Source organism: Carassius gibelio, chromosome B24, assembly GCF_023724105.1.
Source record: "Carassius gibelio isolate Cgi1373 ecotype wild population from Czech Republic chromosome B24, carGib1.2-hapl.c, whole genome shotgun sequence".
Lineage (NCBI taxonomy): Eukaryota > Metazoa > Chordata > Actinopteri > Cypriniformes > Cyprinidae > Carassius > Carassius gibelio.
The window spans coordinates 11508156-11519796 of NC_068419.1; the positions used below are offsets into that span (position 1 = coordinate 11508156).

General features: G+C 34.4%; 1 protein-coding gene across 4 annotated transcripts in view; it reads left to right on the top strand.

Moving 5' to 3' along the window:
• arfgef1 (ADP-ribosylation factor guanine nucleotide-exchange factor 1 (brefeldin A-inhibited)) overlaps window positions 1-11641 on the top strand; it is a 73893-nt gene that overhangs the window by 60651 nt on the left and 1601 nt on the right. For 2 of the 4 annotated variants that reach the window (XM_052595953.1, XM_052595957.1), the window contains 11 exons: window positions 206-366; window positions 797-927; window positions 2142-2275; window positions 2464-2595; window positions 2768-2906; window positions 3919-3979; window positions 4077-4197; window positions 4570-4709; window positions 5639-5807; window positions 8323-8461; window positions 10492-10609. In XM_052595953.1, the coding sequence (XP_052451913.1) occupies window positions 206-366; window positions 797-927; window positions 2142-2275; window positions 2464-2595; window positions 2768-2906; window positions 3919-3979; window positions 4077-4197; window positions 4570-4709; window positions 5639-5807; window positions 8323-8461; window positions 10492-10609 (1445 nt within the window). The remainder of the gene's footprint in view (window positions 1-205; window positions 367-796; window positions 928-2141; window positions 2276-2463; window positions 2596-2767; window positions 2907-3918; window positions 3980-4076; window positions 4198-4569; window positions 4710-5638; window positions 5808-8322; window positions 8462-10491; window positions 10610-11641) is intronic. The other 2 variants (XM_052595954.1, XM_052595956.1) reach the window with 2 other exon arrangements.

Sequence of the window (11641 nt, forward strand, 5' to 3'; positions counted from 1 at the left end):
TTTTTATTATTACAGCTATTACATTTTTAAATTAAGACAGCTTTATTTTAGAAATTTATTTCATCGTTATTATCATTTATACATTTTAGTTTTAGTTAAATTTTTTATCTGGGTGGAGTGGAAAGGAAGATTTGCATTGTGAACATTTATTCACTTTTAATTCAGTTTTGTAAAAGACCTCTAATTGTCTCTTCTCTCCTCACAGCGAATGTATTCGAGAAGCATTTTCCAGCTACCATCGATTCCTTCCAGGATGCTGTCAAATGTCTGTCTGAGTTCGCCTGCAACGCTTCTTTCCCCGACACCAGCATGGAGGCAATCCGTCTCATCCGCCACTGCGCCAAATACGTCTCCGACCGACCTCAGGTCAGTGCTAACGAGTGCGCTCTCCATAACAGCTGAATTATGATCTGACCCCGGGTCAGGCTTTAGATAGACATTCACTAAATAGATTACTCTTGAGGAGACCACAGGGCATTTTTAACGAGGAAACTCACAATACCAGATGCCCTAATGAGCAAAAACTAAACGCCTTTATTAAATAAATGGAAAATGTTAATGATCTGTTTTCGGCTCTCCATGAAGGGGGATTGTGTCATGAGCTGTGTTTGTGCTTGTTAAGTGCTTTAGTCCTCTGCTGTTTCTAAAGTGGAGATTAGTGAAGGCAACCCACATGGAGACTTCCACTGCTTCCCACCGAGGGTTGCCAGATTGGATCAGAAACATTTTGATCTGTGAATACAGCTTATAGTGGAGCAGCATGTGCTTAAGTATGTGCTGTGTGTTGTGTCGGCAGGCATTTAAAGACTATACCAGTGATGATATGAATGTTGCGCCGGAGGACCGCGTCTGGGTGAGAGGCTGGTTCCCCATCCTCTTTGAGTTGTCATGCATCATCAACAGGTGTAAGCTGGACGTCCGGACCAGGTTAGCGGCAAACCTATAACAGACAAATCTGAAATGTTTTTTGATAGTAGTTAATAGGTTTTGATAAATGTTTAAAACTACAGAATGAGTTAACTTGGTCCTGTTTTTTTTTACCCCAGTAAAGTTTGTAAAGACCACACACAAATTATGAAGAATGAGAAAAAGTATTTTTAGTAAAAAATGAATTAATCTAAATGAATACATTTAGATTTACACTAAATATTTACACCATTTGAAAGTTTGAGGTGAAGTTTTTTTTTTCCTTTTGAAGCAAAAGAAGAAATTTTAATTCGCAAGCATGCATTCACTGATTGATTCACAGTTTACATCTCACAATTCCGATTTTTTTTCTCAGAATTGCATGATATAAACGTGCAGCTATAAAGTCAGAAATGCACATTTCTGTTTAAATCTTTTTTAATTATTAAATGCTTAGATTATTAAATGTTCTACTTGTAGAAATATCTGCAATAAATTACCTTTCTAGTAAACATATTGTAGCTAAATTAACTGTATCAACCCTGTTACTATGATTTTGTATAGTAAACAACAGACTATTAAGCACTGAATATTTGTGGAAATTTTTGCATTAAATTCTCTATCTAATAAACAATATGTAGCTAAGTTAACTACTAAAGTTTCAGCCGTTACTATGTTTTTTTAAATATTTTTATATTTATATTTTTATATTTAGAAATATCTGCAATAAATTTAGATTTTTTTTAAACAACTTTCTCAGAGTTTATATCACGTAATAGTGACTTAATATTCCCAACTGCCTGACTTTTTTTCTCAGAATTGCAAGTGTATATCTCACAATTGTAACTTTATAACTCGCAATTACCTTTTTTATTTAATAATTTATTTATTTTTTTAAATCCCCCTTTTTTTTATATATATATATATATATATATATATATATATATATATATATATATATATATATATATATATATATATATATATATATATATATATATATAAATGCAGACTTCTTAAAAAAAAAAAATCTTACCAACCCCAAACTTTGGAACGATCATTTATATTAATTATATTTTCTAGCAAAAACCTTTAAAGTGTGATTTTTAAGTGTCAGTTTTGAGGCTACAGTTATTGCCAACAGTTAAATACTGAAATCTTCTTATAATCATGCGTATAGCATCGTTAATCTTTTTCACCTTATCCCAACAATCTATTTTCGGTTTGTTTGTCAGGGGTCTGACGGTGATGTTTGAGGTGATGAAGACGTACGGTCACACTTACGAGAAACACTGGTGGCAGGATCTGTTCCGCATCGTGTTCAGGATCTTCGATAACATGAAGCTTCCAGAGCAACAGACTGAGGCAAGTCAACATCAGCACTGAAACCTGTCCTAGAAGATAATGAGACAACCATTTCAGAAAGTGTCACCAGCACAGATACTGTTTGGAAGGGGACTCTCTGGCGTTCACATAATCATATGGTAGCACTCCAGTATCTCCATGCCAAAGATGGAAATATGGCTGATGTTCTATTTTGTATCTTCCCACAGAAAGCGGAGTGGATGACCACCACCTGCAATCATGCACTTTATGCTATCTGTGACGTTTTCACACAGTACTTTGAGTCTCTCAGCGATGTTCTGTTAGATGATATCCTCTCTCAGCTCTACTGGTGTGTGCAGCAAGGTGAGTGTTCGATAGACACGGTACAATTGCAGTACATTTACAGTGACCCTGTTGAGAAAACAACATTGTTCATGCTGAAGACTAGAAGGTTTTGTGTGTAGGCAGTTCATTGAAATGCATATGTGAATTATGACTTCAGTTCATGAGCTCTCTTGCTCCTCTCTCCTCACAGATAATGAGCAATTAGCAAGATCAGGCACTAATTGCCTTGAAAACGTCGTCATCCTCAATGGTGAGAAGTTTAACGCTGAGACCTGGGACAAGACCTGCAACTGTATGCTAGACATCTTCAAAACCACCATCCCACACATGTGAGTGTTCCCATAAAGCTCGCTCTTTTCAGAATTGATGGTTTACTCTTTTCGGATCGTTTTATGAAATAAATGTTAATAGTTTCCCTTTTATATAAATGTGTAAAAAAGTAATCAGATACTCCATTAAAAAAAAAAGTGGCTTTATTAGAATGTGAACTCTTTAAGGACAAGCCGTGTCTTTGTCATGTTTTTACCAGTAATTATCATAATCTGAAAATATCAACCCTGTTATCATGATTTTGTGTAGTAAACTGACTATTAAATACTCAATATTTGTAGAAATGTCTGCTATAAATAGTTTCTAATAAACATCTTGTAGCTAAATAAACTGTAAAACTATCAACCCTGTTACTATGAGCTTGTGAAGTAAACAACGGGTTATAAATGCTATATTTGTAGAAATATTTGCAATAAGTTATCTTCCTTATAAATATATTGTAGCCAAATTACCTGTTTTTTTTCTCCAAAGTTAAACAACCAATTTTTAAATGCACTATTTGTAAACATTTACATTAAATTATGATTTTTTTTGATAAACATCTTGCAGCTAAATTAATTATAGATGTGTCAACCCTATTACTATGTTTTTTTTAAAGCACACAATCGATTATTAAATGCTCTAATTGTAATTCAATTTTCTTTTGAATGAACATCTTGTAGCTAAATATTAACTGTTGAAGTCTCAACCCTGTTATATTGATTTTGCCTTGCAATGTTTGATATTTGTAGAAATATCTATATTAAATTTAGATAAAAAAAATAAAAAAACACCTACATGGAAAATATGTCAAATTAAGCTGTAAAACTGTCAGCCCTGTTACCAAACCCTTTTTCCCTTTTTGGCACAATAATTTATTGAAGGCATAATTATATATATATATATATATATATATATATATATATATATATATATATAATACATTTCTTAATTTAGCTTGATATGGCAGCCCATATCATTAAACTGGAAAAGACACCTGCACCATCTAACCCAGCTCTGTGTTGTTTTCAGGCTGTTGACATGGAGACCGGCACATGATCATGTGACTCAGCTCGACTCTGATAAACAGCTGGTATGCAAAGAAGATGGAGGGTCATCTCAACCAGATGATCTTCTAGTGCTATAGGAGTTCATTAATGTAATAATAAGTACTGATTTGGTGCTTACAGGACTCCATTTCCCAGAAGTCAGTGGATATTCAGACTCGGTCAGATGACCAGCAGTCGGTGAACAGTATGGAGAAGGCTTTGGCTGAAAACCGCAGACAGAGTCAGTTCAGTGTGGCTTTAGGCATGTATCAGGGTGGCCAACCATCCAGATTATTGTTCTTTATTGATCTTTTTTTTTTTTTTTTGCTCCACAGTATGTCATAAATGAAAGATTTGAAACCCAGCTATGAAACAAAAAAAATTTAGAAACAGTCACTCATTTATTGTAACTTTTACATATACAACAGTATTTGATTGCAGAATGTCACCGATGACCATTTAGAATCAAGAAAATCCAGAGAATCATGTAATAATCCTTAATGATTTTCATGAATTAAATTTAACTACATTATTTGTAGTCCAGATTTCAGCCTGCTTTCATAAAGCACCCAGAACACACTGACTATCAGCTGGTCAGCTGTTCATTTTGTGTTTCCATATGCGATTTCCCCAGAAGCCCAGGAACAGCGGCTGTTTGCAGCTCTGCTCATAAAGTGTGTCGTCCAGCTGGAGCTCATTCAGACCATAGACAACATTGTGTTCTTTCCTGCAACTAGTAAGAAGGAGGATGCTGAAAACTTTGCAGCAGCACAGGTACCATCCTTTACAATCTCTTATTATAACCAATCATTTTTTGTGTTTTTGTTAATATACTAGGGATTACAATCTGGAAATGTCATAAGCAAGATTGTGTTGGCCACATCAGTGTAATAAAATTTAGTTTTAGTAATTTTAGTTTGAGCTTTCTATTATTATTATTTTTCTATGGAGCTTCAATGTCATTTATTTTCGTTTCAATTAACTTAAACATATTTATTTGAGTTAGTGGCCAAGTAACATTTATAATCTTTTTTTTTTTCTCTCTCTAAGTTTAAGTTTTTCATATAATATTTCAATTACGGTATTTTCCGGACTATAAGTCGCACTTTTTTTCATAGTTTGGCTGGTCCTGCGACTTATATTCAGGTGCGACTTATTTATCAAAATTAATTTGACATGAACCGAGAGAAATGAACCCTCTCGCGGCTGTAGACGGTAATGTTTTCTCTTGGTTCTTGGTTCTAAATAAATGCGACTTATAGTCCAGTGCGACTTATGTATGTTTTGTTTTTTTCCTCATCATGACATTTTTGGACTGATGCGACTTATACTCAGGTGCGACTTATAGTCCGAAAAATACGGTAAAAAAAAAAAAAAGTTAATAGTTATAGTTTTAAAGCAGAATAAACTACAATGATGTGTGATTGATTGATTGTTATTTTCATTCTATTTTCATTTTATTTTATTTTTATTCCTAATTATTTATCATCAGAACATTTTGAGAAAAAAAGTGTTGATATAATAACATATAAAATGGAATATATTAAAAAGAATAAAAAAAAGAAAAGCTTAAAACCCCTTATTGCTAGGTCACATTATTTAAATGGTTATTGAGTAAAACTAGTTATATTAAAGGATTGAAGAAGATTTGTCTCTAAGTTATAGTCAGGTATACAGTCTAAATGAAGTGTGTTTTTCTGCAGAGAGATGCTTTGGTCACTGACGTACATGTGGATACTCAGGACCAGGGAATGTATCGCTACCTGACCTCAGAACAGCTGTTTAAACTGCTTGACTGTCTTCTGGAGTCCCATCGCTTTGCTAAGGCCTTTAACTCCAATAATGAACAGAGAACCGCGCTGTGGAAGGCTGGTCAGTACTCGTGATCAGGGGCGAAAATTTAATCTAAATGTTGGGGGGGGGGGGCAATTAACATAACATTTCTCAAGAGCAGGTTTTGAAGGGGACACTAATAATTCAGGCAAAATTGTACTTAAGGATATGTGTACAGAGAGGAAAGCCTTACTATTGCAAGCCTTACTTAGACATACACCCTCACACAACCGTATAGTGAGATTAGTATAGACATGAAAGAGAGGGGGAAAAAAACTAAATAAAAATAAGTTAAGTCAATGACTGATTTGTTAAAAAATTGGATTCATTCAGTTAGGAAATAGCTCCTCATTGTGTTTCTCAAAGACGCAATTACAGTGCTGTTACTGTTGTAGCTTAGTTTTCATCTTTTTTCGTTGGTGAAATAGAGCTAAAACAGGCAATATGGTGCCTAAAATGCACTTAATATTAACTTTGTTTATTAAACGTTTATAAAAATCAAAATCACATTTGTTATGCTAATACCTGAAGAACAACTGCACTCTTAGTATGATGTTATATTAGATTAACTATATTAAATGAAATAAACCGACCAGTGGTGGCTCGTGGGTTAAAAAAAAAAAAAAAAGAGGCACACTAATTGTATTGGTCTGGGGATCCCTGCCGATTGTTGTTATTATTATTTGCTTAACCACTTTAAAATGGCTTTTTGGTGGCTTTTAGTCAGAAATCGTAAAGAAAATATATTCAATACCGCTTCTCATTATGAATACTTGGTAAATTATCAGCCCAGCCGCTCCGGGAGACGTTTAAACTAATAGCACGTAATTTACGTCTCTATGAGTTGGTTGATATTCCAGAAGGGAGGCTATAGCCTTCTCTATGATGTTACTTTTCTCAACACTCCTCAGCGCTGAAAGTGAACACTCGATGCTGATTGGTTCCCCTGGCCTCCCCCTCCCCTTCTCTTTCACTTAGTGGTTGTAATTACATCAGCAGATTCGGCACATTCGCGATAGAAAAGCGGAGCTTTCAAGTAATGGTATTTTAACTGTGAAATTACAAACAAAAATATATACATTCTGAGACATGAACTAAAATTAAAAGTTAATTTTATAAAAATTAAATCGTCCTCCTTTTCACCTAAAAATTTGGGGGAAACTGTGCCTCCCCCCTGAGCTGCCACTGAAACCGACTAAATCACAGTGAAAAAATCTAAATGCGCACCTGCACTAGTCTAAGCTAACGTACAAGACTTGTATATGCGTACACTATGGGTGTGTGTAAGACGTTATTAAACAAGCTAGGTAAACTCGTGTATAAAATATGAGTAAACGTTATAATCACTAACATGGCAAACTACATCCGTGACAAAAGTACATTGGTCCACAATAGGGCAGCACGATAAATTGATTGGGAAAAAATGACATTGCGATATTTTATTTTTCTGCGATATATATTACGATATGAAATCTAATCAAATTTTTCTTACAAACAAAAATGGGGTGAGCACACTTACATTCTCATTTTAAATGATTTAAAACATTGACACCATCGTGTCAATTGATTAATATGCGCGAGGGAGAGAGAGCAAGAAAGCACTCGTGTTGTTTGAAGACGGTGAGCATGCGGCCCGGGCTCGCTCGCTCGCGCACTCACTCTCTCTCTCTCTCTCTCTCCCTCCCTCCGTCTCTCTTGTGCTTTCTCTCTCGCGCACACGCGTTCTCTCTCTCTCGCGCTCTCTCTCGCATGCACTCTTTCTCTCTGCCCTGTTAAACTGACAGGACTTAAAAACACTCTATTATGATTAAGCTGTGCAATTAATCCGCGAATCACATTCGTCAAGGGCCGGGGAGCAGCTGGCCCGTACAGTTAATGAATAACGGATAAACTATAACAGCCTACATCCCACATCCTGCGATGTGACTATCGTGGATTCGTACATTGCGATATCGATGCTTATTAAATGACACATCGTGCAGCCCTAGTCCACAATAATATTTTTTGGACACGATTTATTAATGACTTATCATCATCTATATTAAAGAGAAAATAATCACTTCATCTGATTAATTTGAATAAAATTGCCTTGACTTATGGAGTTCAACAACTACTGAAACACGTTTTCTCTGTGTGTGTGTGTGTCAGTGGTGGTAAGGTTAAGGGGATGTTTAAAACTCATTTGCCTTCGTATTGTTTTACTACTTGCACAATTAGTTTAACTATATATCATTATCATTATCATTATCAATACATATCAATACACGTATTTTAATTATATTTTAGGGGGGGAGGGCACGATTTCCGCCTATGCTCACGATCATTTCTTTGTTGTTAGAAACATGAGATGCAATAAGTATATCCATTGCTAGGAGTTTATTTCTCCACATCTACAAAAGCCACCTCATAGCTTGCAGTTCACGTCGTATCAAGTCCTCCGTTATCAGATAGAGCCACATGTGTGGCCTAATGGAAAGTCTTTGTCACGTCTGGCTTGATTTCTTCTCCCGTCCCACATTAAAAGAGCTCTTTGTGTCTCCATGTGTGTGATCAGGTTTCAAAGGGAAGTCGAAGCCCAATCTGCTGAAACAGGAGACCAGCAGCCTGGCGTGTGGCCTGCGCATCCTCTTCCGCATGTACATGGACCAGAGCAGGCAGGACGCCTGGGAGGAGGTGCAGAGGAGACTGCTCAAGTAAGACATCACTGTCACGTTCCTGACGGGAACCGCTGTGCTGTCAGACCCTGCGGCCATGTAAACATTATTCAGCTAATTACATACTCATAGCTGTTGCTGTCTTCATTACACCTCATATCTTTTACATTTCACTTAGAGACATCTTTTATAATACGCTGCCACTATTACAGAATTCAGATATTATCTTAAAGATCCTGGGACATGGGAGTTTGTGGCTTTTATTAACTTAGTTTAGGGTAAATCCTTTAAAAAATAATATATATATATATATAAATGTAATACTTTTATTCAGCAAGGGTGCATTCAATTGACAGGTAAACATATAACAGTGACAGTAAAGTTGTTTATAATTTATACAAAAATATTTCTGTTTCAATTTAATTATTTCTTTTGAACGTTCTATTCATCAAATAATCCTGAGCTGTAAACTGGCAATTCTGTGGAAAAAGTCAAAATGGACTTTTTTTTCTCGGAACTGCGAGTTTATATCTCGCAATTCTGACTGTATAACATTCAGTTGCGAGTGAAGTCGGAAATGTGACATTTAAACTCTCAGTTCTTAGAAAATATCAGTCTTTTTTCCCCCTTAGAATTGGAACTTATAACATGCAATTGTGAGTTTATATCTCACAATTCTTAGAAAAAAAGTCAGAATTGCGAGATACAAGCTTTGAGTTTATATCTCACAGTTCTGACTTAATAACTTGCAATTAGGAGTTTTATATTACGCAATTCTGAGAAGAAAAGTCGCAATTGTGGGGAAAAAAGTCATAATTGTGAGAGAAAATTTTTTTTTTTCTTTTTTTTGTTTTACCATTTTTTATTCTTTATTCAGTGGCAGAAACAGGATTCAATATTTTTATTTCTATAATATACATTTGAAATTATTAAAATAGAAAAGTTACACTTATTTTAAATAGCAATAATATATATATATATATATATATATATATATATATATATATATATATATATATATATATATTTAAATACAGCTTTCAAAAAAATATATATTTAAATGAAATGCACACGCACAATAAAAAAAAAAAATATCCAAAATATACAACATCCAAAATATATCCAAACACATGCCACCAACTAGTAATGGCAAGTAGAGAAGCGTCATGACTGTAGCATAAATTAAAGTATTTTGGAACTTTTATAAAAAGAGAGGGATATTATATGTTCTATCTTATTTTCTGTCTTTAAGCATCTTGGTACGTGTTTGTTTTCACACACACACACACACACACTTGAACTACATGAAATGGCATTCGCTATTTTACTATCATCATGTGACAAGACCGTTTCAGTATAATAATTAGGATTCTGTTCAAAATAATGCCCAGTTGGATCCTAACAGATCAACACACAGGATGTTCTGCAGTTAAGAGTCAAATAAAGACTTCAGCTGTAGTAATGTTTAGAATATAAAAACACTTAAACTTCAGAAGAATCGTGCATTAAAAGCAATGTTGGTTCCTCATTCCAATTTATTCATTTTTATGATGAAAAAGGTCACTTCCTGAAGTGAGAGTGTGGCTTTGCTTTATTGAATTGCGATTGGTGCCTGGCGTGGATCCAACAGATAAAGAGTTTCATGCACCATTAGGGCATTGTTTTGTTAGATTAGTGCTAGCTCTAACAAATTAAGCTTTAAAACGAGACACGAACTACACTGAGCACTAATTTCACTCCATCCCAGAGTCCCAGACTTGTGTGCTTTCATTTAGCATCCCTGACTCACAGACTTCACTGCTAATGCGGTGCAATCATGAGAAAGAGGCCAGGTCAGACTGCAGGAAGACTATCAGAGACACTCTTAACCAGGCCAAAGGGGATTTAGGTGAGATTAGGTCATGATGAGTGAAGGAGGTTGCAGGGCAGATGGGGGTTATATAAGACATACGAGGGGAGGAGCCATGGCAGAGGAGGTCATGGCAGAGGTCACTAAGGCTGTATTCAAGATGTTTGTGGAATATTTCAATCGTCTGTGTTAAAGCGCAGTCTCTTTTTCTGTTTGTTAGCGTGTGCAGTGACGCTGTGGCTTACTTCCTGACCCTGACGTCTGAGAGCCACCGCGAGACCTGGACTAACCTACTGCTGCTCTTCCTTACCAAAGTGCTCAAGATCAGTGATGACAGGGTGAGTATCTGATACATTAGTGAAGCTGCACAGGCTTGTTCAGTCCAGCACTTCCCAACTGAGGCTCTGCAATCCCCTAGTGGTTAATGATGGAAACGCAATGGGTTTCTATGAAACTTTTTTTTTTTTTAAACAAATGTAAATGCTTAAAAACGAACCAAATAGTTATTTAATCTTATTTAATATTGTATTGTATAGTTCATGTCCTGCATCTGATAATGATGACCAATTGAGCATTCAAGTATTGTAACTGTACTGAATAGCGCTTAAAGGCATAGTTCACCCAAAAATGCTAATTCTCTCATTTTGGTTGAACTATCCCTTTAAGTGAAAATTGGTTAAGTTTTTGTAAAATATTTGATAATTTCTACATTTACTTATTTTTATTATTCAGTAAATATTAGTGCTGTCAAACAAACACACACACAAGTGTATATATATATATTTTTTTTAAATTGTTTATATGAAATATTTATCTGTAATATAAATAAATACAATGTAAAAGTTTTAAAAAAATACTGTATGTGTGAGCATTAATATAGACATAATAAACCGTACACACACATTATTATTATTTTGGAGGCAATTCATTGTTTGACAGCACTAGTGAATATGTTAAAATATTTTACACTTTTAATTGATATTAATACATTTAATTTTATATATTATTTAGACTATTGTTCAAAAGTTTGGGGTTGGTCTTTTTTTTTTTTTTTTTTTTTATAAGAAAAACACATTCAGCTATATCAAGAGACAGTAATGACTTGTAAAATTAAAAAAAGGTTTTCTTTTGAAATATGTAATCATCAGTTTATTCCAGAAAATATTAAGCAGCACAACCATTTTCAGTGCATAAATGATAATAATAATAATAGTAATAATAATATGAAATTATTTAGAATATTAGAATTTATAAAGGATCATGTGACACTGAAAAATCCATCTTTTCAAGAAGACATAGAAAACATTTAAAATGAAATATTTTATATAATATATAATATAATATATTTTAATCAAATGCAGCCTTAACAA